General features: G+C 45.9%; 4 protein-coding genes across 4 annotated transcripts; all 4 read left to right on the forward strand.

The window, feature by feature from the left end:
* Positions 1–341: 341 nt before the first annotated feature.
* Positions 342–2,177, forward strand: JR316_0007378 (uncharacterized protein; the record flags this gene model as incomplete). Its single annotated transcript, XM_047893121.1, has 6 exons — positions 342–418; positions 473–815; positions 869–1,129; positions 1,179–1,355; positions 1,667–1,732; positions 1,794–2,177. 6 exons carry the CDS (start codon positions 342–344, stop codon positions 2,175–2,177), a joined length of 1,308 nt encoding a protein of 435 aa, XP_047748403.1.
* A 1,956-nt stretch (positions 2,178–4,133) lies between these two features.
* Positions 4,134–5,268, forward strand: JR316_0007379 (uncharacterized protein; the record flags this gene model as incomplete). The annotated part of the gene is made up of 7 exons (XM_047893122.1): positions 4,134–4,152; positions 4,178–4,285; positions 4,506–4,640; positions 4,686–4,748; positions 4,809–4,888; positions 4,945–5,076; positions 5,128–5,268. The coding sequence occupies 7 exons, from the start codon at positions 4,134–4,136 to the stop codon at positions 5,266–5,268; spliced, it is 678 nt and encodes a 225-aa protein (XP_047748404.1).
* Positions 5,269–17,297: 12,029 nt separating this feature from the next.
* JR316_0007380 (uncharacterized protein) lies at positions 17,298–19,132 on the forward strand (the record flags this gene model as incomplete). Its single annotated transcript, XM_047893123.1, has 6 exons — positions 17,298–17,374; positions 17,428–17,770; positions 17,824–18,084; positions 18,134–18,310; positions 18,622–18,687; positions 18,749–19,132. 6 exons carry the CDS (start codon positions 17,298–17,300, stop codon positions 19,130–19,132), a joined length of 1,308 nt encoding a protein of 435 aa, XP_047748405.1.
* A 1,956-nt stretch (positions 19,133–21,088) lies between these two features.
* JR316_0007381 (uncharacterized protein) lies at positions 21,089–22,223 on the forward strand (the record flags this gene model as incomplete). The annotated part of the gene is made up of 7 exons (XM_047893124.1): positions 21,089–21,107; positions 21,133–21,240; positions 21,461–21,595; positions 21,641–21,703; positions 21,764–21,843; positions 21,900–22,031; positions 22,083–22,223. 7 exons carry the CDS (start codon positions 21,089–21,091, stop codon positions 22,221–22,223), a joined length of 678 nt encoding a protein of 225 aa, XP_047748406.1.
* Between the last annotated feature and the right edge of the window lie 359 nt (positions 22,224–22,582).

Here is a 22,582-nt window from a genome sequence, read left to right on the forward strand (position 1 = left end):
ACTTTGCATGCTGTTTTCACACCACAAGTTGCAAGAACCGCTGCCTGACTAGGGCTCACCACCTTTGATAGTGCCAGAAGGGTGTCACGGGGTCCTTCTCCCAGGAAAATTTGATCCACGATTCCATGTGCTCACACTGCCAACAACAATGGAGATCAAGTTGCAACATTGGACCATCTTATATTTGTACCTTCTCCGCTCCATGAAAGTTTGTGGGAAGGGGAACATTCGGACGCAGCTTTGACTCACCCCTTTACGCGTCAAAAGCTGACGGAAATTCAAACTTTTCACTGATCTTCAAGCAATCGACAACCAGAATTCTCGTATATCCGACTGCAATCATGACCTCGATCTTTGTCAACCAGGCCGGAGACGGTGGTGGGGGTACACAACTTCAATTTTACGAGGCTGGCGACGCGTGAGTTGTAGCAGATACTCTGTACGTATTGATAGAGTCTTTAACATTCTCTAGCTTTTGGAAGGACCCACGATACATACCCTTGCTTCTATCCGGAATTTTCTCCTTCTCCCAGTTGACGCACGCTGTGTGCAGCCGCTTCAAGTACGGAAGGAGACCAAACGAGGCAGCCGCGTCAACGGAGGAGCGTAGGGGATTTCTTGCAAGGTGGCGCTGGCACATTCATTTACATGGAGGATATGTAATCTATGCGTATATGGTTGCTCGTTTGGTGGGTTCGGTCGCGTTACTGTATATTTTCTTTACTACCGCCATTGCCGACTGCGAGAAGGCCGCTGGGAACAATGGGTGGACGTTTTTTCCGTTATGTGTTCAGACAGCTCTGACCATTGCACATGTAAGTCGTTAACAAGATCATCTCTCACTCCACGTTTTCTTATCCTGTCGTAGGCCTACGCAACCTTATTAGCCGTAACGACCTTCTCCCTGAATTTCAGGCCATTAGCTCCAGCTAGATTCCATGTCACCATTCTCTGTTCCATTCTTGCAATATACGCTTACCGCGATATCTGGCCCCTGGCAAACTATGGCTCAGTTCCAAAAGATCAAGCGGAAGGGAATATCCTCTGGGTTAAGATTGCGCTTCTTGTCGTCACAGGAGTGATCATTCCTTTGTTCATACCCCATCCATATGTTCCAGTGGACCCTAAGGTACGTTCCCATCAGATTTTGGCGCGTCAAGGTTCAAACTTCTTTTTAGAATCCTTCTCCTGTTCCCAACCCCGAGCAAACTGCTTCATGGATCTCAGCATTAACATATACATACGCGGACCCTATTATCATTTTGGCAAACAAGGTCGCTCATCTTCGACACGACCAGTTGCCACCGCTATCCGATTACGACTTTGCTCAGTATCTTTCGGAAAGCGCTGCCAAGGTATGGTCTTACCATTTGAACCCACATATTAGTTATGAATATGGCATAGTATGTCGACCCTTTCGCTGGAGCAAAACGTCGCCATTTGTTCTTTGGCTTGTTAAGCTTTTTCCGTGAGTTTGAGGCAAATTTCTCCAAAACCTTTCAGTGAACTCTTATGCACGAACGTGAATAGGAAGAGAATATATAATTATATCTCTCAGTATTGTATTTCATGGGTTAATGAGTTTTGTTGCCCCTATTGGCATCAACAAAACACTCAAGTAAGCGTCAAAAGTTTGATTGTTTTCATCGCTCTCATTATCTGTCAGCTATCTGGAAAACCGTCAATTCGGTACAGATTCTTCTGTAAAACCCTGGGTCTGGGTCTTATTCATGTTCGTTGGGCCCGTCGCGCAGTCTGGTTTTGAGCATTGGAATCTTTATATCCAAACCCAGGCTCGAGTGCGTCTGCAAGCAGTGTTGACTCAGCTCTTCTTTGAGCACAGTCTGCGCATCAGGATGAAAGCTGAAACTTCAAATGACGGTGTCGAATCCACACCGACGCCGTCCGAGGCAGGGGATAATCGCAGTGTCGTAGGTGGCGAGAGCATTGCATCGGGGCCAAATCAAAGCCGCGAGGATGCTGAGAGTCAGATTACGCAGGCTTCGACTGCTGTCGGGACCACCGAAGCGTCGGCTTCTACTGTGCAAGATAACACGCCTGAGAGTTCTGGACAGGCAAAACCTCAAGCGGATGAAGGGCCCCCAGTGAAGAAGAGCTCCGGGGATGCCGAGAATCTTATCGGGAAGATTAACAATTTGGTGTCCACAAGCGCTTAAATGCGCAGGTTTGTCTCGCTTGCTAGTTTTTCTGGCGAGTTTTGACTCGGTAGAGCGTGTTTAGATGATGAAATCTAATTATATCTCAAAAAAACAGCGTAGTCCATACAACACAACACCTTTCATTTATCGTACAAGCAGAGGTTAGCCCCGCCCGAAGGCCAAGCAGGGGCGTAACCGGTCTATCTACTGGTACAAAGACTTACCTCCAGGCTGTCATTCGTGATATCCTGTAACAAAATGTGAATCAACGCGCATGAACAAGGTAAAACACTCACAAGGTAGTGGGTGCTTCGTGGGAACGGGCTCGCGGTCTGCGCAGATGTTGGGGAAGTGGTCGGGTATTCCGTGCACGGGCCATGGACGCGTCGACACGTATACACAAGTCCTGGCCGTCAGCCCAGGCAATATCTGCGAGGCAACACCATGAGACCGTAAGCACGGCGGGTCGGGGGGCTTCTCTTGTGTCGCCAACAAGTCCCATGTACTTTGCGTCATTGCAAAGTGGACTACGTGTCTCTCCTTCAACAAGGCTTCTCTTCTTGGAATGCCGCTGCAGCAGAGTGCACGGGCCGTCGACTTGCACTACGTATCATCTGAAACTGCTGTTAGCATCCACTACATTTAATGTAAGAATATAATACGTACTTTTTAGACAAATTCTCTACCACCGGACGGCGATCTCTCAAACAACCTGCCCATGCCGCCGGATTTCCATATGTTGTGTCGTCGTCCTGGCGTCGAGTTCTGTGTCTAACGCCTAACCCTTGGATCGACAGTGGTATGGAGTCCGTACAAGGGACGTTCACAACTTCGTGATGTGGGACAAGGTGGGCGGCTCCTGGACTGGGTGATGACACAGAGCGACCACAGGACTTTGACAAGTCGCGTCGATACGTGTTCGCTGGTCGGGGGACGTCGATACATAGCGTCAGGCCGACGCATGAGTCCTGCTTGCCATCGAGTGACACTCTTCATCCCATCAAGGCGCCGACGTGTCAGGGCAAGGGTATCACATCACAACACAAACGCGTATGCAGCTCGATGAATGTCGATAACGAGCACAGATTCCGGCCGCCGAATTTTGATACGTTGCGTCAGAGCCAAATGGGACGCGTGCGCGGGTTGGGGGACGTCGATACATAGCGTCAGGCCGACGCATGAGTCCTGCTTGCCATGGGATCGTGGATTGACATTCTTCATCCCATTACAGCAGCGACAGAGACCCCAGCCGCCAGATTTCGACACATTGCGTCAGGGAAAGACGAGGGGGTATGGTGTCACGGAAACAACGCGCATGCAGCTCGATGGATGTCGATAACGTGCACAAATCCCGGACGCCGGATTTCGATACGTTACGTCAGAGCAAAATGGGATGCGTGCGCGGGTCGGGGGACGTCAACACATAGTGTCACGGATGAATCCCGACGTATATGTGAGTTTGAGCAGGTCGGGGGACGTCGATACATAGCGTCAGCGACATATATGTGAATAGTCGGGAGGCGATAGGCCAGTCCAATGGTTTTTCTTGTTCAAGAACGCGGAACCCTGGTCGGCGGACGTCGATATGTTGCGTCAGGACATGTATCGCGGGGAATACGAGGTAATTCCACTAGAAAGCATCAAATAGCATACGGTCAGGGGTGTTAGGTGAAAAAAAGACTTGAAGCATACCTGAGGTTCATAGAGTCAATCTTCTTCAACATATTATGACCGATTTTTGTGCAAGAAACTATGATAAAGTCAGGATATAATTGAGCAACAGGTAGACATAAACGTACCAGAGACTTATTAGACTCTGCGGAACCGCAAAAATGCGCGCTCGGCCTTAATCCCAGTCGCAGAACTTGGAATGACATGAGGAGAGTCTGTGGATAGGTCAGGAAGGTGGGAGAAAAGCGAGAGGGAGGACTTACAGAGGCGGGATGAGTTCGAATGAAAAGCAAAAGTATGAAGATGGTCGAGTCCTGGATTCGTTTTTCAGCTCTTTGTTTGGCAAGGTCACGACGTGCAAACATACCAAACAGGACACAAGTTATCGTTGTCGGACTTGCAGCTTGCGGATGGCCACAAAGACGCCCAGCATAACGGGCATTATCTGAAAAAAGGTATGTTCCTTTACTCCTCCTTATATACCTTTTCTCTACCAAGTAATTACATGATTTGTTAGCTTTTGTTGACGCGTCGAGCTCGCGCGTTTCATTCAACAATCATTGTTGATTCAAGGTACACATTCGGTGGTTATGGAGGTATGTTGTATTCTACTCCGGCTGAGCACATATTTCCGTGACGTTATCGGGTACAGTGCAGCCTAATCTGTTTGCAAAGTTTATGCCGAATCCTCATCCTCAATCCTCCTCCCTGAACATCCGTATTTCCTCCATGTTTCAGAAGTTTCCATCCAAATCCCAGATCCCAATATCGAGTCCAAGTCATCCTTCCTGCAGCAGAAATCTCTTGGAGGTATGCTCCATTTTTTTTTTTCATTAACTCCGGGAACAAATCAAGGCAACCAGTACCTCAAGTCCAATTGGTCGACTGATGACTTCCTTACAACGGATTTCTTAACAGGTCTGTCCTTTCACCTCTACTCAGGCTGTGTTGTGCGCTCAGCAAATAGTGTATTCACAGGTCAATATCTACTCTTTATGTGCTTAAGACCCTCCATCCCATCGGATACAAATACCTTCAAGAAAATCCAGCTTGAACTGGTGAGCAGCGCTATTGAATCAGGGTCGTTACATATATGTATTCTAATTTTTGATAGGTTTGCCGATTCCCCAAGCGAGCTTCCGAAATCGTCACCCTGACCCCAGCTTTTTTCATCCACTGCCACGTCTCTCCCTCCCCCCTCACAATGTTCCACGCGTTCCATCTCATTGTCTTCAAGCCATACCAGGTCAGCTCCTGTATTTTAAAGACCGGAAGCTACTCATCATCTTTGTCACAGCCACAGAAACATGGTCGCGTTGGACAGTCTACGCAGGTGAGTGGCTTTCTTCAAGCAGGTGACAGATTCACAACGTCTGGAACACATATAAGCATGCTGCAAATTCGACTCAAGGCGCTTGCTCTCGCTTCCAAGGTCTGAGGGGACCCTCTCTTCACAAATATCCAAATTACTCACTGTGTTTGATAGAATGACATGCAACAGGAGCTTTGAATTAAATGACGCGATACGAGTTGAGTATTTTCTCTGTTAAATTCTGTCTAATTGTTTCCACTGAAATCCATACATCTTGAGATCGACCGTTTGGCAGCTTCTGCAGGATAGTTTAGCTGGATGTGGGAACAACATGGACATTGAATGCGAGGAGCCGATGAGATCGACGCGGGGAAAGCGGTGAGTATTGTTCTGTTACTGGCAAATCTGTATCAATATATTTATTCTATCTCCTTGTTTAGGCGGTTCTACTACTTAGGGCGCTAATATCACCCGCGTGAGTAAGCATCCCACTCTCAGAATGATGTAACCATGTCTAAATACCGCGTCAGAATCTCTAGATTTCCATTCCAGCGTTTAAACATGCCTCCGCCCCCTCGCTCCCACTTTGAACGCACTCTTGTGTTTTCAGCAACTCGGCATTGTGAGTACACGTCACCTCGGCAAGACTTAACTGACCGACTTTAACCTCGATGGCGCGGAGCTGCGCATACTTAATGTTGGACAGTCAAACATTGACCTAGCGTGAATTTGAGGACCTTACGGTTCAACGTCAAATCCTAGGTCTTTCACGTCGTTCCCGCTTTGAGTAATGAGAACTGTAAAGGTTTTGATAATAGAATAGGTAGAGCTTTGAGTCGGACCTGCATTTCGACACCATTTCCGGCTATGCGCACATATTACGCCTGTAAATATCATGATTTGGCACTCAAAAACATAGTCTAACCTAGCTACCGATGTAATACACACATGTAAACCTCTAGATATCAATGAAAGTTTGAAAATTCCAAAATTACTCATGTTCGCCTCGAGTCCCGCCTCATTCATTTGCTAGTCTATTTACAAAATAGCATCTCAGATTGCCTACAAAGACCTATAGCGGCAGTAAAGTGTCGGTTCAAACTCACCTAACCGTAATTCAACGCCCCATTCATGCTGTGAGCCGAGAGAAAAGAAGCACCACATACATCTCCTCCTCCCCCAAATCACGAAATTACACGATTGCAAACGTTTGCTGCATCTACCTGGCATTCAAGCATTGCATAACGGGACCGGGTACCTCCAAAGGCAAGATGTAGAGAAGCTAGATGCAAGTCAATCGAAGTTGAACATGTATCAAAACATTACATTCCATTTAGACGCACCTGATCACAAAACGAGAAAATCCGGGTCTTCCATGAAGATCCTGAATAAAATGAAATTATACATTGGAGGAGATTATGTGAGATAAGATAAAAAGGGATCTCACACGGCATCCAGATGAAAATTGGGACTGTCATTCGTTAAGCGCCCAAAACGACTCCAAGACGGTACTCTCATATATTTAACACATAGCGTCTCTATTTCCCCACCAATCAGTGACAAAGCAGTACATTAGGAGGGGACTATGGATACACACACGATATACAGAGCTACAAGTCAGCTCCATGAAGATTGCGAAGGGAATGACGAGAATTCACGGATGTATGTCATCCGGTCTACTCCTCCAGCTCCAATTCCGCGTTTCTAGCGTAAAAACACGGTTTCCTCGCATCTCGGGCGAACATCACGTCATGCTGTCATCAATAGACACATGCCGTGAACGTTTGTACGAGATTGGCGGAGACATTTTGAATGCGAGAATTTGTTGAATTGAAGATACGAAGGGTTACATACCTTTCATTTCGCCTCGATTTTGAGCCTGAACGGCAAATAGACGTTGGATTGAGTGTCCAGGACGCCTTCCAAGTCCAATGTAGCAAAGAGAATGAGTCTAGTACAAGAATTCAAAATTTTTTGAATACTCGCCATAATGATTTTCATTGTCCTCCAACTCGTATTTTTCCAAATTCACTGTAATTGCGCATGCATGTGAGCTTAGTATAGCACATGGTAGTAATACTTACCCATTCTATCACAATTACAGCCCACAGACAAACGTTGGACTCGACAACGTACTCGAAATGCCAAGTAACCCAGGCTTCTCCTCCTGCCCCATTTCGCCGTTTCACGACATTCCAAACGCCGTCTCTTCTGGAACACATGTGAGTATCTCTACATCTCACCATATGCATCCGGATGACGTGAGTTGGAATGCTAGGTAGATGGTTAATTAGTAGACTCGAGATTGAAGTGGAATGAAGGCACATACATGTTGTCCTCGTTTTTTGGACGTCGTGCCGTGTCCGTGAGCGATGTATCTGCACTAGAAGGAGTGGATTAAAGGTAAAGGTGCTAAATATTACCTACAAACGTTTTGAACAAGAGCAGAAATTGTGCGGCGAAGAATGAAGCTGGTACGTACACTGAAATCATAGTTGCATTCACTGAGTGTATACCGGCATTGCACATGGTGTGCCATTGAAATACATGGTCGTATATCTGCTCTATAGTGTAGTCGAGTATACGAAGCACCACCAAAGTTGATCTCCGACTCACCAAACGTGTGTTTGTATAATCTTGATTCTAACGTTTCTCCATCCCCCATTCGCCCTAGCACTCGTTTCCAAACGTTTGCTTCGGTTCCGGGTGTCTGATATATTCCCATCAGACCTAAACATTGTTACAACACCTGTCAGTAGAGATGTAACTGAGAACCAACGAAAAAACAAACGAAATTTGTTTGAATGCGAGGGGGACCTGGACAGCGGATCTACATGGAGAACGGCGCTTGTCGTCGTAATTCAGGTGTGGTGCGCATTTGAAACATTCGAGCGTTACGATACCTTGAACATTATCGTTCATGGGAGAGGCTGGAGCCGAGTGAAGTCGAAATTGGATCGACGCTTGTATTCGAAGTATAATGCACAATAGACAAATCGTAGAATACACGCAATTGGAATTATCCAGGTAATTGGGTGGACCAGGAACAATTATCGCCACCTAGTATACCATAGCGAAGACGGTTTGTTATTCCAGAATATCAACCCAACCTCAAATCATCAACATACCTGTGCAAATACGACATGCTTCTCCTCCCCCAATACATCCATTTTCCGCGCTCAAAACGCTTGTTCCTCACGCGGACCTGAGTTCCTTGCATCACGGAGTTACATATGGACGCATCACAGCATGCTGGAATGAAAAGTAGACTGTTGAATATTGAAGACGCACCACAATTGCAGGTGCCGTATGGTGCAATTAGGGTGATCGCCCCGGGTTGTCTATGTTTCCAGGGCAAATATCGGCACGTAAAGTGTTTAGTTTGATGTGAGAATGCCCAGAGATACTCTGAGCGAGCGATGGAGTGGATAACATAGCCCGGCAGAGACAGAGATTGACAGTTTAAAGCTCATGTAGCCATTAATCCGAGTTCCATAGCAGCAAAACATATGATTTTCAAGGCAAATCCACAATGTCAGGGCAACACTATAATCAGTGTGACAAGGCCACCAACAAAGATTAAGCAAGAAAGAGAAAGAGAGAGCAGAGGGAGAGTAAGAGAGCAAAGAGAGAATAAGAGAGTGAGAGAGATTCAATGGTTCTAAGAGATCACACCAATGATAGTGGATATCCTAAGAGATTGAAGCTGAAGCTACAGCTACCTACAAGTCCAGTATTTATACTCTACAGCTATTCTAGAATATTCCCTACATTACATCATAAAGGAAGGTTAAAGAATAAAAGTGACATCATATAGAAAAAGGATGAGTAAGACTAGGAATCATATAGAATTTACTAGAAAGAAGTGGAGCAAGAAGGCTGTGATGAAAGAAATAAACTATCTAATCAGATAATTGATAAGATAATGAAAGGATAAGATAATTCTGTGAAGATAAAGAGGGGAAACTGGAGAAACCCTGACATCACCCCCTCTCTAAGGCACATTTTCCACAATGTGCACATGGATGGGTTAGTTTAGAGGGTTTAAGAAGAGGAGGAGGTTCAGTAAAGTTAATAATAGGAGTGAAAGAAAGTCTATCAAAGGTCACAGCAGAAATCCTTCTAGGTGCTGAAGGATGTTTGGCATGGAAGTCCTTGATAGCCTTAGAAGCATTTTTCAAATGCTCTGCAGGCTCCCAAGTGCATTCTTCATTAGGATAGTTCTTCCACTTGACCAAATATTGAAGTTTGTTTCTAAAAAGTCTGCTGTCCTTGATAAATTCAACTTCCCACTCAGGATTTTCTCCTTGAATGACAGGAGGTGGTCTAGAAGGAGGCTTTCTTCCTACAATATCTGGGTAATAAGGTAGAAGTTTAACCACATTGAACACTGGATGGATTTTCATGGTAGATGGCAGCTTAAGCTCATAGGCATTAGGGCTAATAACTTTGGTAATTTTGTAAGGCCCATATCTTTTATCATCCAATTTCTTGGAGGGCCTATCAGTTTTGAGGTCCTTGCCATCTAACCATACCAAATCCCCAACTTTGTACTGAGTTGGAGTACCTCTGTGTCTATTATAGAATTTAGCCATATCATCAGCAGCTTTTCTAAGTGCAGACTCTGCTTCTTTTCTGGCTTCTTCCATATTTTTCACAAAGGTATCCACAGTGTCCATTTTACTATCTCTAAGGGGTTCAGTGCCCATTCTGGGATGTCTGCCATTATTGAGCATGAATGGTGTCTGCCTGGTTGAAGCCTGAACTCTATTGTTATAAGAGAATTCAGCTAGAGCTAACCATTCAACCCAATCATCTTGTCTATGGTTTATAAAGAGTCTAAGATACTGCTCAATTTCTTGGTTAACTCTTTCAGTCTGACCATCAGTTTGGGGATGGTAGGCTGTAGATGAGGCTGTCTGGATACCAAGTATTGAGTTGAGTTCTTTCATAAACCTTGAGACAAACTGTGGACCTCTATCACACAGAATTTTAATGGGTAAGCCATGGTGTTTCCAGATATAATCTCTGTATAGTCTGGCTGTCCCTTCAGAAGTGACTTCATCTGTAGTAGGGATAATGTGGATCATTTTACTAAGTCTATCCACAACCACCATAATGGCATTATACCCTTGACATTCTGGTAACCCCATAATAAAGTCCACAGAGATGCATTGCCAGACATCAGAGGGAATCTCAGTAGGAATTAAAAGGCCAAGAGGTTTGGCTGGAAAGGTTTTGGTTCTGTTGCATCTATCACAACCTCTGGTATAGGCTGCAATAAAATGTGACATTCCTGGCCACCAATAATTCCTAGAGACTAGCTCAATTGTCTTCCATTTCCCTGGATGTCCAGCAATGAAGGCATCATGGTGCAGTTCCACAATCTTTCTTCTAAGATCTTTGTCCTTGGGAACATACACCTTCCCCCTGTAGAGAATAAGGCCTTGTTCTTCTGACCATTCCTGTCCTTCAATCTTCTTGGTAGAAGATTTCTTGAGCTCCTGAACTGCCTTGACCACCTTTTCATCCATCTCCTTAGCTTCTCTAATCTTCTTAAGAAGATCATTTTCTGCACCAGTAATGGTAGCATGGCCCTGCTTGAGAGCCTGGATTTTAAAGTAGGAAGGTTTGAGGAGAACTACATTTTGGTTATCATTCTCTCCCTTTTTATGATCTGGTCTCCTAGACAAAGCATCTGGCTTAAGAGATCTTTTACCAGGCCTATGATGAAGAGTAAAATCAAATCTGGACAGGAAGAGTGACCATCTGGCTTGCCTTCTGCTGAGCTTTTGGGCAACCATAAAGTACTCTAAGTTTTTGTGGTCTGTCCAAATCTCAAAGGAATGTTGGGTTCCTTCAAGATAATGTCTCCATTCATCTAGTGCTCTGATAATAGCCAGCATCTCTTTGTCATGGATCTCATAATTCCTTTCTACTTCAGATAGACTCTTAGACATAAAGGCTACAGGATGCCATTTCCCATCTGATCCTTCCTGAGATAAAACAGCCCCAGTAGCATAATCTGAACTGTCTGCTTCAACTTTATATGGCTTGTTATCATCAGGGAAAATCAAGACAGGTGAAGAAGTGACTTTCTTCTTTAACTGGTCAAAGGCTTCCTGCTGTCTAAGACTCCATCTCCAGACTGTTCCTTTCTTTGTCAATTCATGAAGGGGCTTAGCAATGTCTGCAAAATCCTCTATGAACCTTCTATAAAAATTAACAAATCCCAAGAATGATTGGACATCCTTGACATTTTCAGGTTCAGGCCATTTAGAAACTCCCTCTACCTTGACAGGATCCATCTCAATCCTGCCTTGTGAAATGATTAGTCCAAGATATTCAATCTTTTCCTTTTCAAATTCACATTTCTCTGCTTTAAGGTAGAGTTTGTTCTGTTCTAAGATTTGCAGAACTTGCTTGACTACCTCTCTATGATGATCAAGAGTCTCAGTGAAAATTAAAATGTCATCCATGTAGACAATGACAACATTTCCATCAATGAGCTCAATAAAGATATCATTCATCATAGTTTGGAAGGTAGCAGGACTATTGGTTAAACCAAAGAACATGACCAATGGTTCAAACAGCCCTCTATTGGTTCTAAAGGCTGCTTTCCATTCATCTCCCTTTTTGATTCTGACATTGTTAAATCCCCACCTAACATCAAGTTTGGTGAAGTATTTGGCTTTGCTGAGTTTGGTGATGATGTCAGAAATCAATGGAAGGGGGTAGGAGTTCTTGATGGTCATTTCATTCAGTTTCCTATAGTCCTGGACAAGCCTAAGAGATCCATCCTTCTTCTTGACAAAGAATACAGGGGAGGCCATAGGTGACTTGGAGGGTCTAATCCTGCCAGACTTCAGATTTTCCTCTAAAAAGGCATCAAGTTCCTTTTGTTCATTGGGAGAAAGAGGATAAATCTTGGATCTGTAAGGTTCAGAACCAGGTTTCAGCTCAATAGCATGATCCCAAGGCTTTCTGTCTGGTAGCCTATCAAAAGATTCCTTTGAAAAAACACCTTTAAACTGATGATAGTGCTTAGGAACAGTTTCTTCAAAGGTTTTCTTAGGGGAATCAGCTTGCTGATGAGACTCTTCTGCTAATCTTTGAGACATAGTAGAAGTAGCATTAATAGACTGCTTCTGAGGATGAAGGTATGAGATAAAAATTCTATCCTCAGGCTCAATCTCAGAATCAGAAGAATCTTCAATAGAATCATCTTCTTCTTCATCAAATTGAGGGAGTTTCCTCCTTTTGACTGCAGCTATTCTCTGCCTCTTTCTTCTGGCTCTTTTGGCTTCCATTTGGCAGTCAGAGGGACATCTAATAAACTGGACATCCCCTGTCTTCCAATCAACATCTGGATTATGGTGCCAAAGCCAAGTATGTCCAATGATAGCAGATTTGTCTCCCAAGTCACAAACAGCAAAGGTGGCCCTTTCTGTATGGTTTTTGTGTACCATAATTAAGTCTACTTCCTCATGGATAGAGCCACTCTTGTTGAGAGTACCATCAACATTATAGACTGGAATGGCTCTAGGAAGTTTCCTTGTGTTGAGATTATGATACTTCACAAAACCAGAATGCAGAAAGAGGCCAGTAGCTCCAGAATCAAGCAAAGCATCAACAGATAACCTTTTCTCTGTGTCCATTGTCTTTAAGATGACAGACAAATGGGTAGAGGTTTTAGGATTATGGTTGAGGATGTAGATCTTTTCAGGGAAGGTAGAAAGAGAGGAAGAAGAAGACATGATTTCTGCACCAGAATCTGAAGACTGAGGATCAAGTCTGTCAATTTCATTTTCTAGTACATTAAATCTATTCCATTGGGACATGTCTTTCACCAATGGTGCTTCTAAAAATTTTTCTTTTCCTCATCTTTCTGCTCCTTGCCTTCCAAGATTAATTTCCCAAAGTAGTCAGCCAGTTCTTCATGGGTCATAGCATTGATGTTAACTGATGACCTGCAGTTTACAGCCTTATGACCAGGTTTTCTGCACTTGAAGCAAACAATTGGCCTAACTGACTTCCATCCAGAGTCAACCTCCATGGGAACTACATCTGGTTGCTTTGCCTGAGCACCAAAGGTCCTTGAGCTGCTGTTGGAAAAGACTGGAGGATTTGGAGTAGGCTTAGGAACAGCCTTGGGAGTTGGGGCTTTAAGGAAGGGAGAAGAAGAGGAGGAGGAAAGAGACTTGGTAAAGGCCTCACTCTGTCTCCACTGCCTATCTAGCCTAGTACTCCATTTAATCCATCCATCCAAGGTTTTGGGCATGTCAGGAACATAGTAGACTGCATTCCTAAGATTTTCATTAAGCCCAGCCTTGAATTGGTCTACCAAAGCAGCATCATTATACCCAGTATCTGAGATCAGAGCCCTGAAGCTAGCAACATACTCATCAGCAGTCTGTCTGCCTTGCTTGAGCATGTGCATTTTATGCTTAGCTGTGTTGGAGGGGTCTGGATCTGCAAACACTTCCCTAAATTCATAAACAAAATCAGCCCAAAGACCTTCTTGGGACTGAGCATTGTCTATTACTTTAGTCTTCTCATATGCCCACTTCCCAGCAGTACCTCCTTTCATATGAGATAGAGCACAAATAACTTTCTGAAAGTCATCTGTAATCCCTTTCCCATAGAAATATAATTTAAGCTGACTGAGGAAGTTTTCTGCCTTCTCCATAGAACCATCAAATGGATCTGGAGGTGAGACTTTAATGGCAGAGTGTGAACAGGAAGGGGCAACATGAGGAGTAGGGAAAGAGTGAATATCTAGAGCAGCAGGTGGTGGTGGTGGTGGTGGTGATGGTGACTGACTGACTGGTTGCTGAGGGTGTGGTGGAGTGGATAATGACTGCTGCTGCTGTCTAAGAAAATTCAACTCTTGGGTAAGGAGCTGGACCTGATGCATGAGCTCTTCCACAGAAGGAGTGGTGGGAGGCAATTGGGAGGGGTCCATGTCCATGGGTAGGGGTAGGTAGGCTCTCTGATGTGTGTGTGGGAGAAGCTATCTACTGAAAGTGCCCTTGAAACTATACTAAGTATTCTAAAAAAAATATCTATCTACTGGATACCCAGTTGTCACACCACTCAGGGCTCTAAACCTAGGATCACAGGGTTACTGGATATTTCCTAGACCACCAAAAACAGAACACTAGTAGGACTGTGTCTGCCCCAACAGTTGGTATCCCTATCTACTAAGTTCACACACAGCACACAACAGAGAGTAGGAAAGATGATGAGCCAAAGGTCTTGAGGAAAGGTCTTGAGGAAAGGTTTTGAGGAGGATGTTGAAGATTGGTGGAGATGTAGAGATTGGTAAGAAGATTGGTGAAGAGGTTGATGAAGAGGTTGGTGGGTTGGAAGTGGAGGAAGAAGGTTGAGGTGATGGTGTTGAAGAGGTTGAAGAGGTGAAGAGTTTGGTGTTGAAAGAGAGATGGTGGAGTTGTCTTGAGAGAGCTTCAATCTTCTGTCAGGGCAACACTATAATCAGTGTGACAAGGCCACCAACAAAGATTAAGCAAGAAAGAGAAAGAGAGAGCAGAGGGAGAGTAAGAGAGCAAAGAGAGAATAAGAGAGTGAGAGAGATTCAATGGTTCTAAGAGATCACACCAATGATAGTGGATATCCTAAGAGATTGAAGCTGAAGCTACAGCTACCTACAAGTCCAGTATTTATACTCTACAGCTATTCTAGAATATTCCCTACATTACATCATAAAGGAAGGTTAAAGAATAAAAGTGACATCATATAGAAAAAGGATGAGTAAGACTAGGAATCATATAGAATTTACTAGAAAGAAGTGGAGCAAGAAGGCTGTGATGAAAGAAATAAACTATCTAATCAGATAATTGATAAGATAATGAAAGGATAAGATAATTCTGTGAAGATAAAGAGGGGAAACTGGAGAAACCCTGACACACAAAGCAGCAGCAGCAGCACAGAACAGATAGATCCCATAGAGCTAACCATCCATAGCAAAGCAATTCAAATCTCGAATCTCGAAATCTAACAAACAGGGAACGGGGAGATGCAAGTCGAATGAAAGACGAACCACACATGTTGCGCAACCTCTCGCTTAGCGCCCGCTTGTCTCGTTCGCGTCTTTCCCCTTTCAAACATGGGCGTCACGTTTGCGTTTTCAACATACACACGAATGCGGATATACATGCCAGCAGAGAGAGGTACGGAATTGTATAAAAGGAGGGGTGAGAGCTGACCGGATTTCCTCATCCCCCTCTCCCATTCGCACTCTGCCTCCAGCTCCCTTGTCCGCTCTCTTCTCTCGACGCTTTTGGTGAGTTTGTACACCATTTCCCATTGTTCAGGACTGACGCAGTCGTACAGGGAAGGCTATGAGGTACCAAGGTAAGTACCTTGTCACTGGTGTACACACTATCACTCACCTAGGCCGATCAACGCGTCCAGAGCGTTCTCCCAGCAATAGCCCATCCGACTTGAAGGCACGGTAAGCGGATTGCATCCTGTTTGTTCAGAATTCCAGTGCTGACCTCTTTACTCCTGCGTCGTGATTGGATCCCCGTAGCCCCTCGAGAGTGGTCTTGCCGGGTGAGGTACTCGCAGGCTTGCGCAGTATACCAGCAGCTCCTAAAACGCGCCGTCGCTGCGATTTGACCGCCCAACAATGCCCCCGCGTTCCTTCATGCTGCCCCGCCTTGAAACACAAGCATGTCAAAGGCCATACAAAGTGTTAGTGTGCTCGACAACCCCATTTTGATGCTGTACTCACCAATGTCATCCATGCCCATAAAGTCACGCTAAACACATGTTGCCGACGCGTCCTGTAACCATCTCTGCGCATCCGCCAGTGTCCTGTCCCTGCCGTGCTTCCAGCCTCAAAATACGGCGCACTGTTCCATGTTGAAGTGCTTACAGAGTGTGAGTAGCGCTGACAACCTTCTCTTGATGCCGTACTCACCGATGTGACCAGTGCACCCAGCATAATGCTGTAAACACCTGGCCGACGATCGATGGAGCGTGTGCAAGATCACACTCGACTGACGCTGAAAAAAGTGATTGGCCGTGACCTGGTTAGTGATTTTTAGCACATTTTGATAAGATACTCACCGACCGCGGTTGCCTATATGCACAGAAAGTCGCTTTGTAGGATCCATGGCTGCACTTTTGCGTGCCGCCTTGAAGAGAACATGCTCATTTCACGTTGAAAGGGCTGAAGAAGGTTAGTGATAGGTTACCCTGATTGTGATGCGATACTTACCAGAACATGGAAGATTGCACGATGGCGGAGCTGTTGTGGGTGGTCAAGGTGGGATTGGGATGGTGAGCAAGGACAGCGGCTGGCGTGGGGTGGGATGAGGGTCAAGGACAGCTGCTGGAAGACGCGTCTCGTTGATGGCATTGACAGCGGTGTGGGGTTCTGATACTCAGATTGTAGGATCAACGTTGTGACGAATGCAAGGTCTACGGTGAGCAAAAAAAGCACAACTAGAAAACATGGTACTGACGCACCTTGTCAGCACATCCACCTTGTGACCCCCACAAGAACCGCCAACCCCTCTCAATGTCGAGCCCACACTTGATGTGGCGGACGCAGAATGGCAAAGCAAAGACGGATGGAATGAGGACAGAGGGCGGGAGTATGAGAAAGGCACGAGTGAGTGGAGGGATACGTGCCAGCGAGGATGACTGTTGTGCACGCGATGGGAGGGACAAGGAGTATCAGTTTCTATAGCTTATTCATAGTTCACTAATACACGGCTTTGTCGGTCGCCTTGCAATCTTTGAGTTTGATCTTTCCGCTCAGGGGCATTATCCGCCGCCTAAACTGACTTTACACGCTGTTTTCACACAAGTTGCAAGAACCGCTGCCTGACTAGGGCTCACCACCTTTGATAGTGCCAGAAGGGGTGTCACGGGGTCCTTCTCCCAGGAAAATTTGATCCACGATTCCATGTGCTCCCACTGCCAACAACAATGGAGATCAAGTTGCAGCATTGGACCATCTTATATTTGTACCCTCTCCGCTCCATGAAAGTTTGTGGGAAGGGGAACATTCGGACGCGCTTTGACTCATCCCTTTACGCGTCAAAAGCAGACGGAAATTCAACAACTTTTCACTAATCTTCAAGCAATCGACAACCAGAATTCTCGTATATCCGACTGCAATCATGACCTCGATCTTTGTCAACCAGGCCGGAGACGGTGTTGGGGGTACACAACTTCAATTTTACGAGGCTGGCGACGCGTGAGTGTAGCAGATACTCTGTACGTATTGATAGAGTCTTTAACATTCTCTAGCTTTTGGAAGGACCCACGATACATACCCTTGCTTCTATCCGGAATTTTCTCCTTCTCCCAGTTGACGCACGCTGTGTGCAGCCGCTTCAAGTACGGAAGGAGACCAAACGAGGCAGCCGCGTCAACGGAGGAGCGTAGGGGATTTCTTGCAAGGTGGCGCTGGCACATTCATTTACATGGAGGATATGTAATCTATGCGTATATGGTTGCTCGTTTGGTGGGTTCGGTCGCGTTACTGTATATTTTCTTTACTACCACCATTGCCGACTGCGAGAAGGCAACTGGGAACAATGGGTGGACGTTTTCTCCGTTATGTGTTCAGACAGCTCTGACCATTGCACATGTAAGTCGTTAACAAGATCATCTCTCACTCCACGTTTTCTTATCCTGTCGTAGGCCTACGCGACCTTATTAGCCGTAACGACCTTCTCCCTGAATTTCAGGCCATTAGCTCCAGCTAGATTCCATGTCACCATTCTCTGTTCCATTCTTGCAATATACGCTTACCGCGATATCTGGCCCCTGGCAAACTATGGCTCAGTTCCAAAAGATCAAGCGGAAGGGAATATCCTCTGGGTTAAGATTGCGCTTCTTGTCGTCACAGGAGTGATCATTCCTTTGTTCATACCCCATCCATATGTTCCAGTGGACCCTAAGGTACGTTCCCATCAGATTTTGGCGCGTCAAGGTTCAAACTTCTTTTTAGAATCCTTCTCCTGTTCCCAACCCCGAGCAAACTGCTTCATGGATCTCAGCATTAACATATACATACGCGGACCCTATTATCATTTTGGCAAACAAGGTCGCTCATCTTCGACACGACCAGTTGCCACCGCTATCCGATTACGACTTTGCTCAGTATCTTTCGGAAAGCGCTGCCAAGGTATGGTCTTACCATTTGAACCCACATATTAGTTATGAATATGGCATAGTATGTCGACCCTTTCGCTGGAGCAAAACGTCGCCATTTGTTCTTTGGCTTGTTAAGCTTTTTCCATGAGTTTGAGGCAAATTTCTCCAAAACCTTTCAGTGAACTCTTATGCACGAACGTGAATAGGAAGAGAATATATAATTATATCTCTCAGTATTGTATTTCACGGGTTAATGAGTTTTGTTGCCCCTATTGGCATCAACAAAACACTCAAGTAAGCGTCAAAAGTTTGATTGTTTTCATCGCTCTCATTATCTGTCAGCTATCTGGAAAACCGTCAATTCGGTACAGATTCTTCTGTAAAACCCTGGGTCTGGGTCTTATTCATGTTCGTCGGGCCCGTCGCGCAGTCTGGTTTTGAGCATTGGAATCTTTATATCCAAACCCAGGCTCGAGTGCGTCTGCAAGCAGTGTTGACTCAGCTCTTCTTTGAGCACAGTCTGCGCATCAGGATGAAAGCTGAAACTTCAAATGACGGTGTCGAATCCACACCGACGCCGTCCGAGGCAGGGGATAATCGCAGTGTCGTAGGTGGCGAGAGCATTGCATCGGGGCCAAATCAAAGCCGCGAGGATGCTGAGAGTCAGATTACGCAGGCTTCGACTGCTGTCGGGACCACCAAAGCGTCGGCTTCTACTGTGCAAGATAACACGCCTGAGAGTTCTGGACAGGCAAAACCTCAAGCGGATGAAGGGCCCCCAGTGAAGAAGAGCTCCGGGGATGCCGAGAATCTTATCGGGAAGATTAACAATTTGGTGTCCACAAGCGCTTAAATGCGCAGGTTTGTCTCGCTTGCTAGTTTTTCTGGCGAGTTTTGACTCGGTAGAGCGTGTTTAGATGATGAAATCTAATTATATCTCAAAAAAACAGCGTAGTCCATACAACACAACACCTTTCATTTATCGTACAAGCAGAGGTTAGCCCCGCCCGAAGGCCAAGCAGGGGCGTAACCGGTCTATCTACTGGTACAAAGACTTACCTCCAGGCTGTCATTCGTGATATCCTGTAACAAAATGTGAATCAACGCGCATGAACAAGGTAAAACACTCACAAGGTAGTGGGTGCTTCGTGGGAACGGGCTCGCGGTCTGCGCAGATGTTGGGGAAGTGGTCGGGTATTCCGTGCACGGGCCATGGACGCGTCGACACGTATACACAAGTCCTGGCCGTCAGCCCAGGCAATATCTGCGAGGCAACACCATGAGACCGTAAGCACGGCGGGTCGGGGGGCTTCTCTTGTGTCGCCAACAAGTCCCATGTACTTTGCGTCATTGCAAAGTGGACTACGTGTCTCTCCTTCAACAAGGCTTCTCTTCTTGGAATGCCGCTGCAGCAGAGTGCACGGGCCGTCGACTTGCACTACGTATCATCTGAAACTGCTGTTAGCATCCACTACATTTAATGTAAGAATATAATACGTACTTTTTAGACAAATTCTCTACCACCGGACGGCGATCTCTCAAACAACCTGCCCATGCCGCCGGATTTCCATATGTTGTGTCGTCGTCCTGGCGTCGAGTTCTGTGTCTAACGCCTAACCCTTGGATCGACAGTGGTATGGAGTCCGTACAAGGGACGTTCACAACTTCGTGATGTGGGACAAGGTGGGCGGCTCCTGGACTGGGTGATGACACAGAGCGACCACAGGACTTTGACAAGTCGCGTCGATACGTGTTCGCTGGTCGGGGGACGTCGATACATAGCGTCAGGCCGACGCATGAGTCCTGCTTGCCATCGAGTGACACTCTTCATCCCATCAAGGCGCCGACGTGTCAGGGCAAGGGTATCACATCACAACACAAACGCGTATGCAGCTCGATGAATGTCGATAACGAGCACAGATTCCGGCCGCCGAATTTTGATACGTTGCGTCAGAGCCAAATGGGACGCGTGCGCGGGTTGGGGGACGTCGATACATAGCGTCAGGCCGACGCATGAGTCCTGCTTGCCATGGGATCGTGGATTGACATTCTTCATCCCATTACAGCAGCGACAGAGACCCCAGCCGCCAGATTTCGACACATTGCGTCAGGGAAAGACGAGGGGGTATGGTGTCACGGAAACAACGCGCATGCAGCTCGATGGATGTCGATAACGTGCACAAATCCCGGACGCCGGATTTCGATACGTTACGTCAGAGCAAAATGGGATGCGTGCGCGGGTCGGGGGACGTCAACACATAGTGTCACGGATGAATCCCGACGTATATGTGAGTTTGAGCAGGTCGGGGGACGTCGATACATAGCGTCAGCGACATATATGTGAATAGTCGGGAGGCGATAGGCCAGTCCAATGGTTTTTCTTGTTCAAGAACGCGGAACCCTGGTCGGCGGACGTCGATATGTTGCGTCAGGACATGTATCGCGGGGAATACGAGGTAATTCCACTAGAAAGCATCAAATAGCATACGGTCAGGGGTGTTAGGTGAAAAAAAGACTTGAAGCATACCTGAGGTTCATAGAGTCAATCTTCTTCAACATATTATGACCGATTTTTGTGCAAGAAACTATGATAAAGTCAGGATATAATTGAGCAACAGGTAGACATAAACGTACCAGAGACTTATTAGACTCTGCGGAACCGCAAAAATGCGCGCTCGGCCTTAATCCCAGTCGCAGAACTTGGAATGACATGAGGAGAGTCTGTGGATAGGTCAGGAAGGTGGGAGAAAAGCGAGAGGGAGGACTTACAGAGGCGGGATGAGTTCGAATGAAAAGCAAAAGTATGAAGATGGTCGAGTCCTGGATTCGTTTTTCAGCTCTTTGTTTGGCAAGGTCACGACGTGCAAACATACCAAACAGGACACAAGTTATCGTTGTCGGACTTGCAGCTTGCGGATGGCCACAAAGACGCCCAGCATAACGGGCATTATCTGAACAAAGGTATGTTCCTTTACTCCTCCTTATATACCTTTTCTCTGCCAAGTAATTACATGATTTGTTAGCTTTTGTTGACGCGTCGAGCTCGCGCGTTTCATTCAACAATCATTGTTGATTCAAGGTACACATTCGGTGGTTATGGAGGTATGTTGTATTCTACTCCGGCTGAGCACATATTTCCGTGACGTTATCGGGTACAGTGCAGCCTAATCTGTTTGCAAAGTTTATGCCAAATCCTCATCCTCAATCCTCCTCCCTGAACATCCGTATTTCCTCCATGTTTCAGAAGTTTCCATCCAAATCCCAGATCCCAATATCGAGTCCAAGTCATCCTTCCTGCAGCAGAAATCTCTTGGAGGTATGCTCCATTTTTTTTTTTCATTAACTCCGGGAACAAATCAAGGCAACCAGTACCTCAAGTCCAATTGGTCGACTGATGACTTCCTTACAACGGGTTTCTTAACAGGTCTGTCCTTTCACCTCTACTCAGGCCGTGTTGTGCGCTCAGCAAATAGTGTATTCACAGGTCAATATCTACTCTTTATGTGCTTAAGACCCTCCATCCCATCGGATACAAATACCTTCAAGAAAATCCAGCTTGAACTGGTGAGCAGCGCTATTGAATCAGGGTCGTTACATATATGTATTCTAATTTTTGATAGGTTTGCCGATTCCCCAAGCGAGCTTCCGAAATCGTCACCCTGACCCCAGCTTTTTTCATCCACTGCCACGTCTCTCCCTCCCCCCTCACAATGTTCCACGCGTTCCATCTCATTGTCTTCAAGCCATACCAGGTCAGCTCCTGTATTTTAAAGACCGGAAGCTACTCATCATCTTTGTCACAGCCACAGAAACATGGTCGCGTTGGACAGTCTACGCAGGTGAGTGGCTTTCTTCAAGCAGGTGACAGATTCACAACGTCTGGAACACATATAAGCATGCTGCAAATTCGACTCAAGGCGCTTGCTCTCGCTTCCAAGGTCTGAGGGGACCCTCTCTTCACAAATATCCAAATTACTCACTGTGTTTGATAGAATGACATGCAACAGGAGCTTTGAATTAAATGACGCGATACGAGTTGAGTATTTTCTCTGTTAAATTCTGTCTAATTGTTTCCACTGAAATCCATACATCTTGAGATCGACCGTTTGGCAGCTTCTGCAGGATAGTTTAGCTGGATGTGGGAACAACATGGACATTGAATGCGAGGAGCCGATGAGATCGACGCGGGGAAAGCGGTGAGTATTGTTCTGTTACTGGCGAATCTGTATCAATATATTTATTCTATCTCCTTGTTTAGGCGGTTCTACTACTTAGGGCGCTAATATCACCCGCGTGAGTAAGC

Source organism: Psilocybe cubensis, chromosome 6, assembly GCF_017499595.1.
Source record: "Psilocybe cubensis strain MGC-MH-2018 chromosome 6, whole genome shotgun sequence".
Taxonomy (NCBI): Eukaryota; Fungi; Basidiomycota; class Agaricomycetes; order Agaricales; family Agrocybaceae; genus Psilocybe; species Psilocybe cubensis.